Here is a 21,096-nt window from a genome sequence, read left to right on the forward strand (position 1 = left end):
GATGGTACTGCATGCTAAGAAGAAAATAAGTAAAGTGCATAGGCAGTTGAGTCAGAGAAAGTTGTGGTTATAACTAGGTTATCAGGGAGGACTTTACTCATACGTTACCTTCTCAATAAAGACTTGAAGGAGGCGAGAAAGCGAGTCATTCAGCTATCCAGGGGAAGAACAGTCCAGTCAGAGAAAACAGAAGAGCAAAGCCTCTGAGTGAGAAACATGATGTATTTGAGGAACAAGGAGGCTCGTGTGACAGTAGCAGAGAGGAGAGTTACAGGAGAGAAGAAATAGGGGACCAGATATTAGAGTGCCTCGTGGACTATTGTAAGGATTTTATCTTTTCTCTGAGATAGGTGCTGTTGCAAGTTCTGAGCATAGGGGTGAGATGATCTTTTTCAATATCACTCTGGCTGCTGTGTTGAGAATAGTGTGAAGGGGCAGGACGGAGGGGTGCTGGAGACAGATTGGGAGGCTATTTCACTAATCCAGGCAAGAGATGATGGTTGGTCTAGGATGGTAGCAGGAATACAATGAAGAAATGCTCAAATTCAGAAATATTTGAAGGTAACGCCTCTAAGATTTTATGTACATATCCGTAGCTATCTCATAGAGCAGGGGTGCCCAACCCCCAGGCCGCGGACTAGTACCGGTCCGTGGCCTGTTAAGAACCGGGCTGCACAGCAGGAGGTGAGTGGTGGGTGAGGGAGCGAAGCTTCATCTGCCACTCCGCATTGCTCCCCATCACTCCCCATCACTCGCATTACCGCCTGAACCATTCCCTACCCTCCCATCGCCCCACCCCCGTCCGTGGAAAAATTGTCTTCCAGGAAAGTGGTCCCTGGTGCCAAAAAGGTTGGGGACCACTGTCATAGAGCCACTACCAAACATTGCTGCCTTCCTGACAAGCTATAATTGAATTAAGATTTTCTAATTTAATTCAAATAAGAAGCAAAATAAATAAACTGAGTATACATACAATGGTGAGAGTGTGCAGTCATCTATCTCAGTGATAGGAATATCTTACTATTCATTTTTAAATGTTTTACTTGTGTTTTTAAATGCAGTGTATATTTTTTTACATAAATTGATCATGTTATGTGCAATGCCCATTAAGTGGTTCACAGATGGTGAAAATTTGAAAAACCATATTTTATAGTTTGTTGTTTTCTTTTACAGTCTTAACGCTTTCCCCATATCCCTTAATGAGTTAGGGCAGTGTCCTTAATTTAGCCTATAGATTGGCAAATGACAAAGGACAGTATAGCTCTTGTATTTTTTTACGGCATCACTAAAAAGTTGAACTTCTTGTGTTCACATAATTTGCCATGTGTGGGTAAGAAAAAACCCCACATACTATTCGTAATGCAGATGTTCTTTATTTTTCACATACCATGTATAATATAGACATGAAAATGTATTTAAAATATGTGGGATTCTTTTTTATTGTGAAATAACACAGAAAAAAGTGCATAAATCGTATATGATTGTTTAACAAATAATTGTAAAACCAGCACTTGTGTAACCAGTTGCAATGTTAGAAACTAGAATGTTGCTGGTATTCCAGAAGTCCCCAGTGTACTTCTCCCTTACCATAAATCTCTCCTCCCTCCATGAGTAACCACTATCCTAACTTTTGATAATCCTTTCCTTTTCTTTGAAGTTATACCATTATGTAAGCATTCTTAAACAATGTAGTTTAGTTTTTCATGTTTTGAACTTTATGTGAATGGAATCGTTGTATGTATTTTTGTCTCTCCATTTGCTTAACATTATGTTTCTAAGTTTTAGCCATTTTTTATGGTTCTAATTCGTTCATTGGCATTGATGTACAGAATTCCATTGAATGAACTATAATATAATAAATGAACATTTGGTCTTTGTCCCTGGTTCCTGTCATACAACTCCTAAAACTCTTGGAATCTCCAGACCATTGTCTTTTTGTATGCTAATAAGATGACTGTTGTCTGGGATCCCTAGATAGTTTCTGGATGAGGGCTGGTTGCCAGAAAGACCAAGGTGTGACTGCAGGTTTGGAACTTTGAACCCTACCCCCTGACCTCTGGGGAAGGGAGAGGAGCTAGAGATTGAGCTAATCAATGACCAGTGATTTAATCAGCCATACCTATGTAATAAAATCTCCGTAAAAACTTTTTAAAAAAAACTTGTTATTTTATATTTGAATATAGCTGATTTTTAAAAAATATTTATTTAGTTGCGCCCTGTCTTAGTTGTGGCATGCAGGATCTTTAGTTGTGGTATGTGAACTCTTAGTTGCCTCATGTGGGATCCTCATTCCCTGACCAGGGATTGAACCCGGGCTCCCTGCATTGGGAGCGTGGAGTCTTAACCACTGGACCACCAGGGAAGTCCCTGGAATATAGCCGATTAACAATGATAGTTTCAGTGCATGGCAGAGCGACTCAGCCATACGTATACATGTATCCATTCTCTCCCAAACTGCTCTCCCAGCCAGGCTGCCACATAACATTGAGCAGAGTTCCCTGTGCTATACAGTAGGTCCTTGTTGGTTATCCATTTTAAATACAGGAGAGTATACAGTTGATGCCAAACTCCCTAACTTTCCCTCCACCCTTCCCCCCGGTAACCATAAGTTTGTTCTCTAGGTCAGTGAGTCTGTTTCTGTTTTATAAATAAGTTCATTTGTATCATTTCTTTTTAGATTCTACATATAAGGATATCATGTGATATTTCTCTTTCTCTCTCTGACTTACTTCACTCAGTATGACAATTTCTAGGTCCATCCATGTTACTGCAAATGGCATTATTTCATTCTTTTTAATCAATGACTAGTGTTTTAATCAACCATGCCTATATAATAAAATCTCTGTAAAAACTCTTAAATGATGGGTTTCAGGGAGCTTCCAGGTTAGTGAACACACTGGGGTGCTGGGAGGGGTGGTACTTCAGGGAAGCCATGGAACCTCCGAGCATTTTCCCACCCCCAACTTTGCCCTATACATTTCTTTCATTGGTTGTTCCTGACTTGTTTACTCTATAATAAACTGGTAATGGTAAGTAAGCTATTTTCATGTGTTCTGTGAACCTTACTAGCGAATTATCAAACCTGAGGTGGGATCCTGGGAGCCCCTGATTTGAACCCAAGTTGGACAGAAGTGTGGGTAACCTGGGTATCCAGTACTTGAGACTGGCATCTGCAGTGAGAGCAGTCTTGAGGGACTGTGCCTGTTAACCTGTGGAGTCTGACATTAACTCTGGGTAGTGTCTGAATTGAATTGAATTGTGAACATCCATTTGGTGTCTGGGAGAGTTGGAGAACTGGTTGTTGGTGTGGAAAAACCCGTACATTTGGTGTCAGAAGTGATGTGTGTAGAAACAGACCATCAACGTATTCTCCTTCATCCATGTTTGGACAGGTGAAGATTAGGGTTATTTCCTATTTGGGGTAATATGTGCAATGTTATTTGAAGGTTCTTATGTACATATTTTGTGCACATATGCATGAATTTCTCTAGGGTATATACAATGGAATGTAATTGCTGGGCCATAAAGTAAGGGTATCTTCAATTTTTCTATATATGATCCATGTTTTCTTTCTTTTTTTAAAAAATATTTATTTATTTATTTATTCATTTTTGGCTGTGTTGGGCCTTCGTTTCTGTGCCAGGGCTTTCTCTAGTTGCGGCAAGCAGGGGCCACTCTTCATCGTGGTGCGCGGGCCTCTCACTGTCACGGCCTCTCTTGCTGCGGAGCACAGGCTCCATATGCGCAGGCTCAGTAGTTGTGGCTCACGGGCCTAGTTGCTCTGCTGCATGTGGAATCTTCCCAGACCAGGGCTCGAACCCGTGTCCCCTGCATTGGCAGGCAGACTCTCAACCACTGCGCCACCAGGGAAGCCCCTCTTTCTTTTTTTAATATTTATTTATTTATTATTTTTGGCTGTGTCAAGTCTTAGTTGTGGTATGTGGGATCCTTTGTTGTGGCATGTGGGCTCTTCGTCGCGGCATGCGGGATTCTCTCTAGTTGTGGCAAGCTGGCTCCAGAACACATGGGTTCAGTAGTTGCAACAAGCATGCTTAATTGCCCCGCGGCATGTGGGAATCTTAGTTCCCATACCAGGGATCGAACCTGCATCCCCTGAATTGGAAGGCGGATTCTTAATCACTGGACAACCAGGGAAGTCCCTGATCTGTGTTTTCTGAAACAGTTGTACCAACTTAGATTTTCCCATTGTTTCATATTCTTATCACTTAATATTATAAGATTTAATTTTTTTCCCCAGGGTTATATGTGTGTTGTGGTATCTTACTGTGGTTTTTTTTTTAATTTATTTTGTTTATTTTTATTTTTGGCTGCGTTGGGTCTTCGTTGCTGCACGTGGGCTTTCTCTAGTTGCGGCGAGTGGGGGCCACTCTTCGTTGCAGTGTGCTGGCTTCTCATTGCGGTGGCTTCTCTTGCTGTGGAGCACGGGCTATAGGAGTGCGGGCTCAGTAGTTGTGGCACGTGGGCTCAGTAGTTGTGGCTCGTGGGCTCTAGAGCACAGGCTCAGTAGTTGTGGTACACGGGCTTAGTTGCTCTGTGGCATGTGGGATCTTCCTGGACCAGGGCTCGAACCTGTGTCTCCTGCATTGGCAGGTGGACTCCTAACCACTGCGCCACCAGGGAAGCCCCAGAATTTTTTATTACATGTATTATTAGTTGGTGGATTTCATGTGTTTGAATGTGTTAGTGTAAATATTGCTTTTTTGAAGACTGCTTTTTCTAACTATTCCTTGCGGGTATATGGAAATATAATTGATTTCTGTATCATATCCAGCAATCTTGCTGAACTCTGGCATGTAATTCTGTTAATTATCTGCATATTCTTTGGAGTTTTTACTTTATCTGTATGTAATGTTGTTTCTTCCTACGTGATCCTAGCTCTTATTTCTTTTTCTTGCATTTCTGTGCTGTCTAGGAGTCTATAAAATGTTGAATAAAAATGGTGGTGGGCATCCTGGTTTTTGTTCATAGAGGGAAAGCTTTAAAGGTTTTACAATTAATTGTGATTTTTGTTGATACTTACCAAATAAGGAACTTCCCTTCTGTTCATAGTTGGCTAAGAATATCTGTTGAGGTGAATATATGCTTTTCCTAATTTAATTCTTTAATTATTGATGTGGTAAATTGCATTTTGTATTTACTACTAAGTTTGGTTTGCTGTTATTTTTATTTATTTTATTTTATTTTATTTTTTTGCGGTACGCGGGCCTCTCACTGTTGTGGCCTCTCCCATTGCGGAGCACAGGCTCCGGACGCGCAGGCCCAGCGGCCATGGCTCACAGGCCCAGCTGCTGTGTGGCATGTGGGATCCTCCTGGCCCCGGGCACGAACCTGTGTCCCCTGCATCGGCAGGCGGACTCTCAACCACTGCGCCACCAGGGAAGCCCGGTTTGCTGTTATTTTGTTTAGAACTTTTTGTGTTTATGTTCATGAGTAAGATTGGTTTATAATTTTCTTGTCTCATCCTTGCCTGGTTTTGTTATCAAAGTTAGAGTAATTTTATAAAATGTTTGGGGAACATACCTTCTTGTCTGTTCTCTGGAAGGGTTTGTGAAAGGTTGTTATTGTTTATTATATGAAGCCAGTGAAGACATCTGGCCTTGCAGTTTTCTTTGATGAAAAAATTTTTGGCAACTAATTCAATTTCTTTAATGGTTATAAGATTATTTAACTTTATATTTTCTATTTGAGTCAGTTTCAGTAAGTTACTGTCCTCTAGGAATTTGTCTACATTTTAAAATTTATTTGGTTAAACTTAATAATATCCTCGTTATCTTTCTAATGTCTGCTGCATGTGTTGGATGTCCCTTTTTTATTCTTGATATTGTTTTTTTAAAAGATAAATATATTTATTTATTTATTTTTTGGTTGCATTGGGTCTTTGTTGCTGCGTGTGGGCTTTCTCTAGTTGCAGCGAGTACTCTTGAGGTGTGTAGGCTTCTCATTGCAGTGGCTTCTCTTGTTGCAGAGCACGGGCTCTAGGCGCACGAGCTTCAGTAGTTGTGGCACACGGGCTCAGTAGTTGTGGCACAGGGGCTTAGTTGCTCTGTGGCATGTGGGATCTTCCTGGACCAGGGCTCGAACCTGTGTCGCCTGCATTGGCAGGTGGATTCTTAACCACTGTGACACCAGGGAAGTCCCTTGGTATTGTTTATTCCTGTCTTATTTTCTTCTTGATCAGCATCACAAGATATCTTCTTAGTGTTTTCAAAAGAACCAACTTTCAGTTTTGTTGATCTTCTCTGTTGTATATTTTTGGTGTTTTGTTTTTTGTTTTGCTTTGCTTTGCTTTGGGGTTGTTGTTTGTTTGTTTGTTTGTTTGTTTGCTGCACCACATGGCTTACAGAATCTTAGTTCCCCAAACTTGGGGCCTCCTGCAGTGGAAGCTTGGAGTCCTAACCACTGGACTGCCAGGGAATCCCTCTGTTGTATATATATATATATTTTTTATGCCACTTAATTTCTTCTGTGGTCTTTATTCCCTTTCTTCTACTTTTATTTTGGTGTTACTTTTCTACTTTCATGAGATGGATGCTTAGTCCATTAAGTTTTCAACCTTTCCAGTTTTCTAGCATCATTTAAAACTAAATTTTCCTTTATCTACTGTTGCATGTATCCAGCAAATTTTGGTATGATGAATATTTTTTTCCTTTATCTGTGTGTTTATTATCAGTTTAGTATAAAATTAGGTTTAGTATAACTTTGAAACTGCTATTGCCTCAACATGAGTAAAGGTAAGTGTCTTTACGTCTTTTGTGAATTGCTTATTCAAACTCTTTGTCCATCTTTCCATAGGGTTGTTTTCCTTTATGGGCTTTATGTTATATATTACTAAAATAAGTTCTTTCTCTGTGATATGAGTAGCAAATGTTTTTCCCCAGTTTGTTTTTTCATTGACATTTTTAATAGTCAAGTTATTTTTATTTTACTTTTCAGCACCTAGAACAGTGCCTGATTCATAATATACACCCAATGAATATTTACTGAGGAAATGAATAAATTCAGTGGTGCTTGTTTGCCAAACAAAAGTTATTTTTTAAAATGTTTATGTACTTGAATTCTCTTATGGCTTCTAGGTTTTTGAATCACATTACAGCAGCCTTTTTTATGCTGGTGTTATGTAGGAATTCTCTGTTTCTTTGGTTTTATGATTCTTTTTTTAACAGTTAAATATTTAATCTCTTTGTAATTTATCCTGTGTGGTCGATTGTGAAACATTTCTCTATGAAATGTTAACAGTTTTCTAATTGTAAAAATTAATTGGAGGGACTTCCCTGGTGGTCCAGTGGCTAAGACTCTGCACTCCCAATGCAAGGGGCCCCGGGTTCAATCCCTGATCAGGGAACTAGATCCCTCATGCCACAACTAAGAGTTTGCATGCCGCAACTAAAGATCCCATGTGCAACAACTAAAAGATCCCGCATGCCACAACTGAAGATCCCGCCTGCTGCAACGAAGATCCTGCATGGTGCAGCTAAGACCTGGCACAGCCAAATAAATAAATGTTTTAAAAAGATTAATTGGAAGTTATGTACTTTAAAAATACAAAAGTTACAAGGGATGATAAGGCCTTTGTTAAAAGGTTGTATGTTATCTATGGGGCATAAAAAAATAAAAATTTTCTTCTGAAAGATAACTAATGGGCAATTGAGATATGTTATTGACTTAAGGGATGGGGTAACTTTTGGTAAAATAAACTTTTCCTTACCATCCAGAAAGTAATGATGCTTGTTCACCGTGCTTTTTGTTTCTTTCCTCATAAAGTCTAACCTTGTGTTGTCCACTAGCCACCTTTGTGTTGAGCACTTGGTGTGTGGCTAGTCTAAGTTGAAATGTGGTTAGTGTAAAATATATACCAGATTTTGAAGACTTAGTATAAAAAAGTGAAAGTACAGTATCCCATTCATTTTTTTACATTAATTACCTCTTTATAATATTTTGGATATATTGGATTAAACAAGTTTATTATTAAAATTAATTTCATCTGTTTCTATTAATGTAGCTGTAAAAAAATTTAAATTTCTATGTGACTTGCATTCTATTTCTGTTGAACAATGCTGCTCTAACCTAATCTCATCCAAAACCTGGACATTCTTCTTTTTTGTCTTTTTGACAGATTTGTATAGTGCCTAATAACAATGTACTTGATTATTATTATTATTTTGGTCATGTGAGTTCTTTCCCCCTCCATGAATCAATTAGAGATAGAATATGCTTTTCTAATGCAGTTTGTCTGTCTGTTTGTTTTTAAGCACAGATGGAGCCCCTCTCTCCTATTTTTACTTTTCTGTTGCCACCTCTCTCCCTCCTAGTTTTCAAGATAATTTTCTCCCACTTCTTGTTTGTTTGTTTTTTTAGGTATTTATTTGGCTGTGTTGGGTCTTAGTTGCAGCACATGAGATCTTCGTCGTGGCATTCAGGATCTTTCATTGTGGCATGTGGGCTCAGTAGCTGCAGTGCTTGGGCTCTCTAGTTGTGGTGCATGGGCTCAGTAGTTGAGGCATGCGGGCTCTCTAGCTGTGGCAAGCGGGCTTTAGAGCACGCAGGCTTAGTTGCTCCGTGGCATGTGGGATCTTAGTTCCTCGACCAGGTATGGAACCCTCGTCCCCTGCACTGGAAGGTGGATTCTTAACCACTGGACCACCAGGGAAGTCCCACCACTAGTTTATTCTAAACTCAACCACGTGATTTTTCAGTTTTAGTTGAATTATTAATAAATGAGTTCTTTCAGTCTGTTTGTTTCAGAGTTTAGTTTCTCTGATAAAAGAAATGGTGTCTTAAGTTCTCTAGTCATTGATGCATTATGCATTCATTCAACAACTGTAGTATAAGTTTGAGAGTAGAGGGTAAATAAAATAAGAATTCATGCCTGCAGTGAAATTATAAATTTGCTAGTCATCTGGTGATAATTAACTGATAAATTGATACATATTATAGCTAAATAGCAGTATTAACTACTTCATGATAGAATTAAAAGAAAATTTATTAATGCAGACAGAAATAACCCTAGGATTGAGGAAGAAAGTTGGTATTTATAAAGGATAAGATATGTCTAGACACTTATTGATTCCACATAACTGTTAACATAAAAATATATTGTAGTGAATTAGCACTGCCTGAATTTGGGTCCTAATTTCACCACTTGCTAGCTGCTATGAGCTTGGGCAGATTATATGTTTATATACTAGAGATAATAATAGTAGCTACTTAATAGAATTTGTGAGGATTAAATTAGTTAAAATATTTTGCAATTTTTGAAAATATATGCAATTTTTGCAAAATATATGCAATTTTTGGCATATAGTATCTATATATCTCCAAACACAGGTCTATGTATAGATAGAGAGATGTAGATATTTTTTAGAGTTTTAACAAACATTTAACTGCAGTCTTCATAATTTTATTTTTAGTAGTGGCATAATATTCAATCCATGGAGGTACCATAATTTATTTTTCTTTGAGATTCATTTTCATTTTAAAGGAGAATATTGTTGAACTCAAATAATTGTTTTTCCGTTTTCTTAGGTTCTTGAATTTTAAGATCAGAAAACATTTAGATGGGTAGCAGGACTGACTTGTTTTATTTTTGTCTGAGATTTAAATTTAAATTGTAAATTAATGTTAGAAGAAGCCAAGAGCTTTTAAATTAATTCACTTGGGTTTGCAAATGGTATCCAAAAGTTTAACTGAATAGTTTAATTGACCTCTTTTGAAGAATTTTAAAGCAGCTACAGCCTTGTGATCTGCACTGAGTTCCTTTATGTTGGGAAATTTTTGGCAGATGGTATACAATCATCATTCAAAAACAAGTTATATTGTCTTTCCCTGCTTGAATTGGGCGAACATTAGCATGGAACATTTCATTTTGAATGAGCATGTTGGAAGTTATTTCCTGCTAAATGTTTGTCATCAAGTGAAGTTTTATTTTCAAAAATTAATGGAGCATGTCAGTGCAGCAGCCTTAGAAAAATAGCTCAGGCACAGGGTTACTTTTGGACAACTGTTTAAGTCCTTTATTATTATCTGAGTATACATGCATAATAATCTTTTGGGAAACTAAAATACGGTATTTTTTTAAGGCCCAAAACTTTAAAATATGGTATTTAGCTGCTAACAGACAGCTGTTACTGGCTACTTAGAGTTGTGTTTACTTTAGCATATACTACTTTGAGTTGGAACTAGGGATAGAGCAAGCAAATGTATTGGTGATGTATAAAAACATCACCAATATGTATAAAAACACCACAAATGAAATGACTCATTTCTCTTGTCATATATCCATACTCTTGTGCCATCTGAAGTCCCTTCTCCAAGACTCCAATAGCCTTCATTCCCTCCTGTTAAAACACATGTTAATTAAATTAAGTTCCATATTTATTAAGCAAGGTGCTTTTAAATGTAGTGGGGAAGAAAAAAATGAACAAACTAGGCTTCCCTGCTTAAGAAGCTTATTCTAGTCTGTCTGGGTAGAGATTGTGTTAATCAAAATACTTTTGATTATCATGGAAAAAAGTAATTTTAAACTGGCTTACGCAAGGAGAGAGATTTATTGGCTTACATAAATGAAAAGACTGGCCTTAGACATGGGTTGGATCCAGATGTTTAATGTAATAGCTAGAATTTATCTAATTTATCTTAGCTCTGCTTTCTTCTGGCTTGGGTTCATTCTCAGGTAATATCTCCTCAAGCGGTGGCAAAGATGGCCAAAACAGCTCCAGCCTTACATCCTATCAGCTTAGCAACCTCAATGATAAGCTTCTTTTCCAAATAGTTCCAGAAATTCTGTAGTTAGCTCTGGCCAGACTTGGATCTTCTGGAATTGGGGTAGGGTCAAGCGGGAGTAAGGATAGTCCAGCTTAATTCAAAGTAGATGAAACAAAAGAAAGACAAGTGGTATCCAAAAGTTATAGATTCTACTACCAGAAGAAAGGATGCTGAGCATGCAAAAACAGCATACAAAGTAAAGATAAAAATTTTTAGTTGAGCTAAAAAGATAAATTCTGGTAGGAGCTGCTTAAGTAAAGCCTCAGACAGGAGACTGTATTTTGAATTGGGCCCTGAAGGACAAGTAGAATTTTTCTAAGGCAGAGTAAGTAAAGAAAGGACTTTCTAGGTCACTCATTCAAGAAGTTTGGCAGTGAAAGGAGAAAATTAAATTGAAAGCTACTGGAGTCTAAAGGGGAGTGTTCAGATTTTTTTACCCTCAGTATGGAGAAAACTTGAGCATTTTTATGGTAGAGGAGCAGAAGCAAGTAAAGGAGAAATTGATAATACAAAGGAGGCAGTCATTGATGAAGAAGGGGAATTCAATAGGATTAAGGATATAAGTGGAGGGGGCATCCTTAGAAAGGAAAAGGGGCTATTCATTCTCTGAGGATGTGTGAAGGAAGGTAGTAGTGGTAACTGTGGAGGTTAAAACAGAAATTTTGTATTAAATATGTAAGTGGCTTCAGTTTTGTTTTCTAAAAGTAAGAAGAAAAGGTGTATCAGTTATCTATTCCATTCCAAAATGATTTTGTGGGTTAGCAGTTTGACTTGAACTCAAGCTGGGTGGTTTCTTCTGCTGGTCTTGCCTTGGGTCACTCAGGTGGCTGTGGTCATCTCAACTGTGGACAGATGGTCTAAGATGGTGTCTGCACTCACATGCTTGGTGGTTGATGCTGGCTGTTGGCTGGATCTCTTTCTCTTTGTGCTCTCTCATCCTGTGTGAGCATTTACATGGCAGTGGCTGCACTCAGGTAAGGAAGAGCTGAAGCAGTTGGGCCTCTTATGATAGGCTTAGAACTCTCACAATGTCAATTCTTTCACGTTCTGTTGGTCAAAGCAAGTCACAAGGCCGACTGAGATCAAGTAGAGAAATAGACCCCACCTCTTTATGGGAGGAACAACAAAGTTGCATTGCAGAGCGGCTGTATATACGGGAATGGGAAGAATTTGTACCCATTCCCCCCCACCCAACATTTTATTGTGAAAACTTTCAGTCATGAGGCCAAGCTGAAAGAATTTCAAAGTGAACACCCACATATCTACCACCTAGATTCTACTATTAACATTTTCCTATACTTGTTTTATCATTATTTATCCATGTATCATCCCTCTATCAATTTATCTTATTTTTGATGCATTTCAAAATAAATTGTAGATGTTAGTACTTTTCTCTAAGTACTTCATGCATATTTGGCAAGTCAGTATTCCGTTTTTTCTTTTCACAAAACATTTATATACAGTGACGTGTACAGACTTTAAGTGTACATCATACCTAGTTTTGCAGCCTGCCAGGGAAGGGAAAAATTTGGAATAGCTTTTCAGTGAAATGCCTCAGAAACTCAACTGTCGTTGTATAAAAGAATTGCAGGTGATGTCTTTCTTGACTGCCTTTCTTCATGTCATCACTAATAACTTTTTCATTTAGTATACCTCAACACTTAGGATTTTCATTTGTGTTACATTAATTTGAGTTCACTTTGGACATTTCCCTACATACTTTCATTAAGCATTTATTGAGCGCATATTGTAGATAAGCACTGTACTAGAAAAAGGATGTAAACAGGAGCTCTCTTGCTTTATATTCAAACTAGGTGTATCTCAAATCAGATCAGATAAACAGTAGATGCCATTTATTTAATGCTTATGCTTAAGGCCAATGATAGACACTTTTAGTTGCATTGTTTCATTTTTAATCCTTTGTAATTTAGGAAATAGATACTTTCTCGTATTTTAAAAGTTAGGAAACTAGGCATGTGGAAAAGTTATCACTTGCCCAAGGCCTTACAGCATCATAAATAAAGGTGATATGACTCCAGAACCCACATTTAATCCCTGTATCATATTGATTAGAAGCAGGAAATATGCCCTCTGTTGCACAGTAGATAACTAACCCTTTAATTGGTCATTTTGCTTCATAGGGTAGTCTTGATCTGAATTAAGTGTTTATTTTAAATAGAGGACTATAAATGTTTATTAACTGATCATGAGAAAGTTTACTAAACTATCTTCTAGTTTATGAATAGATACTTTAGCAATTGGAAAAGGAGAAATTCTAGTATCATAACTATTGATTTAACTGCAGATAATTAGAAGTGTGATCAGAACTATGTGACAGATTCAGCCATAATTTAACCTTTGAGTGCAGTATTACAGTTTCTTATAGCCTTAACACTTACATTATTCTAATCTATGTTACAGTATACATTTTTTAAATTTCTAGAATATTATAAGCCCTTAATTTTTTATATGATGATTTGATAAAATAATAGTTACTTGATTTTATTTACTAGGTGTTGAATACTTTTATTGCTAATTGGCTTTTGAGCAATTTTACAAATAGTAAATGATTGAAACCATTTTGACTTGCTATTTGCATAACAGTAAACCGTGTCTGAACTCTTGAAAATTTGTGACTAGCACTTAAGCCATTTTATGCCAAGAATTCTGCCAGAAGTGCAACTGGTTAATGGCAGCCAGTGTGACAACTGAAGTGACAGCTTCTTGAGTTCATTTACTGTGTTAGCTTTCCTGTTAGGTCAGGGAATGGGATAAAGTCATGTATGTCTAAACATGTCTCTTAACCCAACAGTGTATAAGGTGTTTTAAAAGTGTTCCTTCACCAAGATTTTCCCTATTTCATTTCATTTCGTGTTATGTTTGTAAGTGGCATTAAATCCTAAATCATATGTGGTAGGTTACAAACAAAACAAATTTGTGTTTTAAAAATCTAATCGAGTGTTATATTTATTTTTACGTGCAGGTCTTGCTATTTTGGAAGCTACAAGAAAAAAAATAGATTGGAGAAGGTTTGGTCTTTTAAGTGGACATGGCTCAGATATCCAACAACAATGGGTTTAAGCAGTGTTCATCTTCACATCTGGAACCAACAAGAACAAAAGATGTGGGCAAAGAAGAAGCATTACAGATGGAAGCAGAGGCTTTAGCAAAACTGCAAAAGGATAGACGGGTGACCGATAACCAGAGAGGCTATGAGTGGTCAAGCAGCACCAGACAAAAAGCACAAGTTTATAGCAAACAGGATTATGATCTCATGGTGTTTCCTGAATCAGATACCCAAAAAAGAGCAGTAGATATTGATGTAGAAAAGCTTACCCAAGCTGAACTTGAGAAACTATTGCTGGATGACAGTTTCGAGACTAGAAAAACACCTGTATTGCCAGTTACTCCTGTTCTGAGCCCTTCATTTTCAGCACAGCTGTATCTTAGACCTGCTATTCAGAGAGGACAGTGGCCACCTGGATTATCTGGGCCTTCCAGTTACTCTTTACCTTCTGTTTACCAGTCAACTTACAGTAGTAAACAGACTGTATTCCAAAATGGCTTCAATCCAAGAATGCCTACTTTTCCATCCACAGAACCTATATATTTAAGACTTCCAGGACAGTCTCCATATTTTTCATATCCTTTAACACCCACCACACCCTTTCATCCACAAGGAAGCTTACCTATCTATCGTCCAGTAGTCAGTCCTGACATGGCAAAGCTGTTTGACAAAATAGCTAGTACATCAGAATTTTTAAAAAATGGAAAAGCAAGGACTGATTTGGAGATAACAAATTCAAAATCTACTATCAGCAATCTACAGGTGTCTCCAAAGTCTGAAGATATCAGTAAGTTTGACTGGTTAGACTTGGATCCTCTAAGTAAGCCTAAGGTGGACAGTGTAGAGGTATTGGACCATGAAGAAGAGAAAAATATACCAGGTTTGCTAGCAGACGATCCTTGGGATGCTGTTCTTCTTGAAGAGAGATCACCAGCAAGTTGTCACCTTGAAAGAAAGGTGAATGGAAAATCTCTTTCTGGGGCAACAGTAACAAGAAGCCAGTCTTTAAATATTCGAACAACTCAGCCTACAAAAGTCCAGGGCCAAATATCTCAGGTATAGTCTTTTCTTACTCACTTCTCAAACTTAGTGTAACAGAGAATTCATATTTGTGTACATAATTTATTTGGTAAAAGAAATGTTTTTTATGTTGAATCTTGTTTTCTTAAGTATACTGTGAATGTTAGATTGTGTGGAAAAGGATTAAATGTGTTTAGGCAAATTGATAAAATTCTTTTTAAATTAAAAATTAAAAAAAAATATTTTGGCTGTGGTGGGTCTTTGTTGCTGCATGTGGGCTTTCTCTAGTTGCGGTGAGCAGGGACTACTCTTTGTCACAGTGCACAGGCTTCTCATTGTGATGGCTTCTCTTGTTGCAGAGCATGGGCTCTAGGCACGCAGGCTTCAGTAGTTGCAATGTGTGGGCTCAGTAGTTGTGGCATGTGGGCCCTAGAGTGCACGGGCTTCGGTAGTTGCGGCTCATGGGCTAAGTAGTTGTGGTGCGCAGGCTCTAGGGCGTGTGGGCTTCAGTAGTTGCAGCATGAGGGTTCAGTAGTTGTGTCTTGTGGGCGTAGTTGCTCTGCGGCATGTGGGATCTTCCCAGACCTGGGATTGAACCCGTGTCCCCTGCAGATTCTTAACCACTGCGCCACCAGGGAAGTCCCAGGCAGATTGAAAAATTGCTTACTATTAATATTATCTTTTCTAGGATTGTGGATTTTGAAAACCTATAATCAAGGATCTGGCTTTCACTGATAGGCATTAAAAATAATTTTTATCTGTCTCTCCTTGTCCATTCATTATATGTAGTCCTACTTTCTTTTCCTTATTGCCTTTATTTTTCAGGGTAAATAAGGAATTTTGGTTTTTAATCCCATTATAGAAATTCTCATGTATATTGTTTTGTTGTTTTTAACCATGAATGAATGAATGAGTAGAAGAAAGGGAGGGAGGGAGGAGGGAAGGAAGGAAGTGAGGGAGGGAGGAAGGAAGGAAGGAAGGCCCCAGAGAGATGGGAGAAAAGCCATTTAAAGGACTCTCTTTAAACACCTGTATTGATATTAGTGAAGAAAAGAACTGTAGTCTATATAGCATAGTTGCTGAGTTCATATAGTCTTACTGTCTGGAAAAATTAGTTAAGGGTGCCTGGGACAGGATGTCTTCTCTTAGAAGAGAGGCAGCAGGGTTTAGACTTTTCCTTTCCATAGATAGTATACCACTGAAGATTTGTATTTTGCTCTTATGGTATCTGTGGATTCTAGGAATGTTTAAGCCTCATTCTTACCTTAATGTGAATCATATCATTCAGCTAATTAGATCAGCATTTGGCTACTGTTTAGGCACTGAGATTCAACTAGCATTTAGGGGAGGATAAGCAAATTTTGCATGATTTGGATGGGTTTATGTTGAATTGTTGATTCTTAAAAACCATTTTAGATGTCTTGGGAGAAAAAAGCAGATATTAAGAAGGTTAAGAAAAAAGGATGAGGATTTCTTTGGATAACACAATCAGAACCCAGAAAAATCTTAACCAGTGCAGTGTTTTCCAAATGTATTTTGACTACAGCTCCCCACTAAAAAATACCTGTTATTAAGGTCTCTTAAGCTTTTCAGTACTGTTTACAAATTTAGGAACAGAATTTCTTAACACCTTTCAATTTAAAAGTCACAGGTTAATTTCACAGTTTAAATTGGAATCATAAATATTTATTCTAATGTCATATTATTTACTCTTAATATTCTATGTCATCTTGTCATGATTTTTGTCTTTGTATTTACAAATAACAGTCATTTCCTAAAGTATTTGAAAGGAGAAGGGAAAACTTTAAGCCAAATCAGGAAGTGTGGGCGGGGGGCTTATACCTAGTAGTGGAGCTGCTGGTTATTCTATGCTTAGCTTTTTGAGGAACCAGCAAACTCTTTTCCATAGTGGCTGCATCATTTTACATTCCCCCCAGCAATGTATGAGAGTTCCAGTTTCTTCACATGCTTGCCAACACTTGTTATTTGACAGTTTTTTTGGATTATAGCCATTCTGATGGATGTGAAGTGATATCTCATTGTGATTTTGATTTGGATTTCTCTGTTGACTAGTGGTGTTGAGTATCTTTTCATATGATTATTGGCCACTTCTGTATCTTTTTCGAAGAAATGTCTATTTGTCATTGGCCATTTTAAAAATTGGGCTGTTCATAGCTTTATTCATAATAGCCAAAAAGTGAAACAACCCAAAATGTCCATCAGCTGATGAATGGGTAAAAGCAAAAGCGGTATGTCTGTACAATGGAATATTATTCACCCATACAAAGGAATGAAGCCCTGATATATGCTGCAACATGGATGAACCTTGAAAACATTGTAAGTGAAAGAAGCCAGACACAAAAAAACATGTATGGTTCAATTTATATGATATGTCCAGAAAAGGCAAATCCACAGAGAAAGAAAGCAGATTAGTGTTTGTTGGGGGCGGTTGGAGGAAAGAGGGAATGGGGAATGGTTGCTTAATGGGTACAGGGATCTTTTTGGGGGGGTGATGAAAGTGTTCTGGAATTAGAACATTTCAGTGTTCTTACCATAGTGGTGATGGTCACATACCATTATGAATGTACTGTGAGCCAACAAATTGTACATTTTTAAATGGTTGATATGGCAGTTTTTATGTTCTATGAACTTTACCTCATTTTTTTTTTTTTTTTTTTTTTTTAAAGGAAGACACTGGTCCCCCTGATCCTCCCATCCTGCTCAGGCCAGGTTACTGCCGGATTCACATTTGGGTCAGTGTTCCAATAGAGAGATCCCTCTCTAACTGTGGATCTCCTTTTTATGGATTTAGCATGAGGGCATGGTGTTTGACACCATGTAGTCTGGATTAGGGGTATCAGAAGTAGTTTGGGAAGGGCAGCTGCCAGTAACTGGAGATCTCAGGAGCTAGGGAAAGTTGCAGTCTCTGCTATCAGGGAAAAAGAAGCCCCTGGTCCTAAAGGGAGCTGAGTTTAGGCTCAGCCCTCCCATTGGTAGAAGGCAGAGCCCCTGATTGTCCAGGCAACCCAGAGTGAGCATCCAGGTCACTTTCAAATAATCCTCCTGCTCCTTGCATCACACCTTCATGGGTATGCATTTGCACCTCTACAATATATGCATTGTAGCCACAATACATAGATTATCTTGAATTTAATAAAATATTTATAAATGACTTTGGTTTATTTCATTATCTCTGTATCTCTAATTCTAACTTTCCCAGCAGTGGAAATTCATTTATTCACTAAGGGAAATAGATTATTCCAGATGAGCTGAAATTACCATTCCAGGTGAACTCTGGTTATCATCTTAAACAAGTTGAGGTTTCTGGGTCTACCAGAATTACTTGCTATCAGTGATCCAAGACTGGACTCAGAACCTAAGAGCTACATGCTTTTTATCTGTGCTGTAAATGTTCAAACTGAACTCTTTTTTTATAATCACTGAGACAATAGAGAGTTCCTAAGAATCCTGTGAGATCAGAGTGACCCATACCTATTTCACAGTTGAAGAAACTGAAATGTGAAGAAGTTAAGGAATTATTAATTTTTTCATGTAATAATGGTATTATAATTAGTTAAATGAACTCGTATTTTAGAGATATTTAAGATGATAACCACAGTTATCTAGTCTAACCAACTTTATTTCATGAATGAAGAAACTTAGATCCAGAGGGTGACTTATCTCCAATTAATATTTTCTTCCTCAGTTTGTTTGTAACTTAAAACCTGTGGCATAGATTGCCAGTGCTTTTGCTGCAAAACACTTGCTTCCTTTCCCTGTTGCCCTCTGTAGTTTAGACTGGTCACTTCTGGTTCAACCGATGTTTTCTCCACCCTTTCCTTTGGTGGGGGCAGGGCTGTGATACTCACTTACATCCCTTTCATTGTCTCTCTGCATACATCTTTTCCTACTCATTTTTAATATTTGTCACAGTATCATCTTGATATTTTCCCTATTTGGGGTACTTTCAGAAATCATCTTGCAGGACTGATGAGGATAGGTAGTTTCCTAAAGATAAGAAAAGAATTCCCCTAACAGGATCTGGGAAATCAGATCACATGGGAGTTGCAGAGAATTACTGCTTGTTCAAACTCTAGGAATTAGGCTTCTAGGCAAGTTTTAGCAGAAACATGTTCTTAGATTTTGTTTAAAGTACAGGGGGAAGGATCAAGGAGTAATCAAATTGGTTGCGAGAGACATGAGTCAAAGCCAGGTAAGCAAAAATAACATGACTTGATCAGCTGATCAATCAGAGACGGGAGCTAGATTACTACAGTGTACATCAGTAGCTTTACTAAATGGCACAGTGTCTGAATTGAGGTGGCTTAGGCTCCTTAAAGGAGTTTAACTGTGGCATGGCTGAGGAGGTATGTAGTTGTTGATCATTCTGTTATACTCTGCTCTTTTATTTTTTTTATTTTTTAATAAATTTATTTATTTATTTTTAGCTGCTTTGGGTCTTCGTTGCTGTGCACGGGCTTTCTCTAGTTGCGGCTAGCGGGGGCTATCCTTCGTTGTGGTGCTCGGGCTTCTCATTGCGGTGGTTTCTTTTGTTGCAGAGCACGGGCTCTAGGCACGCAGGCTCAGTAGTTGTGGCTCGCGGGCTCTAGAGTGCAGGCTCAGTAGTTGTGGCACATGGGCTTAGTTGCTCCGTGGCATGTGGGATCTTCCCGGACCAGGGCTCGAACCCGTGTCCCCTGCATTGGCAGGCGGATTCTTAACCACTGCGCCACCAGGGAAGTCCCCTCTGCTCTTTTAAAACCCCATGTAATAATTATGTTTGAGCACCACATTCTAAAAGGGACCAGTGGTAGACTAGAGTGTGTCTTGAGAAGACTACAGTGTTCAGGATCTAGAAGCTATGCTATTTAAGGAACTGTTGAAAAGATTGGAGATATTTTGCCTGAAGAAGCGAATATTAATTGGAGCTAATTCACACTCTGAATCTGAGTTTCTTCATCTATAATATAAAGTTAGGTGGACTAGGTAATTTCTGAGACCCTTTCAGGAATAATATTTAAAGTTTGGAAAGTTGCCCTGTAAAAGAGGAAGTTGACTTTTTTTCTTTTAAAGTTTTATGTTTGGGACATAGGTTCTCAAAGCAGTTCAGGAAGTAGAATACCTGAAAATCATGGTATTCTTGTAAAACAAAGGTGAAATAGTTATGTTCTAAGTTTTCCAGTACATTAAGTGCATTGCTTTGTGCAAATTACATGTTACGTTGTGCTAGATTTTGTTTTTGTTTTTGCGGTACGCGGGCCTCTCACTGTTGTGGCCTCTCCCATTGCGGAGCACAGGCTCCGGACGCGCAGGCTCAGCGGCCATGGCTCATGGGCCCAGCTGCTCTGCGGCATGTGGGATCTTCCCGGACCGGGGCACGAACCCGTGTCCCCTGCATCGGCATGCGGACTCTCAACCACTGCGCCACCAGGGAAGCCCTGTGCTAGATTTTAATAGACAAGTGGTAGCAGGTGTAAAAGTTAAAATAACCTTTCATAGAAAGCTTAAAATTACGCAAATCCTATTTGTTTATATTTTTCCTCTATGAATTGAGAAATTCAGTTTAGTAACTTAGTTTTAAAATTCATTGTCCCAAAAAGTAGAACAAGGACCAATGGGGAATAAAACTCAGAGGCATATATACGGTTAAATATCAATAAAGGAACTTATAAATAGCCATTTGGTAATGGTTCCTCTCAGGTGGTCAATGCATAGTTATTGGAGGTCTTTAATCAGAGGTTTAGTGTGCACTTGTTACAAATGCTATAAAAGGATTTTTATTTTCAAAGAAAAGTTCTAAGCCCTTTTATTAACACTAAAATTTCACCATTTTGTTTGTGTACAAGAAGATAAAGTTTGGTTTGATTTAGACCAAAAGGGGGAGGTAAACAGAACACTAATAATAGGCTGATTTAAGAAGTCTGTGACACAAACATTGGCGTGGAACTTTTAATTTTTCACACACCATTCATCTCTATTTAAAAACTTTTCCCTGAGGTTCATATTTTTTGTTGGGAAATAAGATTGCAGTGCCTATTCTTTATAATTACTTTACATACTTAAGTGTTCATTTCCTGTAAGAATTTTATGCTTTGTGGTAAAAACTCTGAAGGGTATTTTTCTTCTCACTCAGCAGTCTTACTTCCTATTTCCTTCTAGTGTCTTTTGTTCATAATAATCTAAATACTTTAGTTCAAATTTTTGTTTTCAAAACCAGGAAAAGGCAT

General features: G+C 38.1%; 1 protein-coding gene across 9 annotated transcripts in view; it reads left to right on the forward strand.

The window, feature by feature from the left end:
- Nucleotides 1-21,096, forward strand: part of PIK3C2A (phosphatidylinositol-4-phosphate 3-kinase catalytic subunit type 2 alpha) — a 104,594-nt gene that overhangs the window by 15,243 nt on the left and 68,255 nt on the right. For 7 of the 9 annotated variants that reach the window (XR_016393814.1, XM_089915093.1, XM_089915092.1 and 4 more), the window contains exons 2-3: nt 13,766-14,905; nt 17,557-17,622. Coding sequence is in view for 8 of the 9 variants with exons in the window: in XM_089915093.1 (XP_089771219.1) it covers nt 13,832-14,905; nt 17,557-17,622 (1,140 nt within the window). In the remaining variant the exon portion in view is untranslated. The remainder of the gene's footprint in view (nt 1-13,765; nt 14,906-17,556; nt 17,623-21,096) is intronic. The other 2 variants (XM_089915089.1, XM_022555805.2) reach the window with 1 other exon arrangement.

The sequence above is a fragment of the Delphinapterus leucas genome, chromosome 7 (assembly GCF_059928025.1).
Source record: "Delphinapterus leucas isolate spDelLeu-1000000601 "Yukka" chromosome 7, BTC_Dleu_Yukka2, whole genome shotgun sequence".
Lineage (NCBI taxonomy): Eukaryota > Metazoa > Chordata > Mammalia > Artiodactyla > Monodontidae > Delphinapterus > Delphinapterus leucas.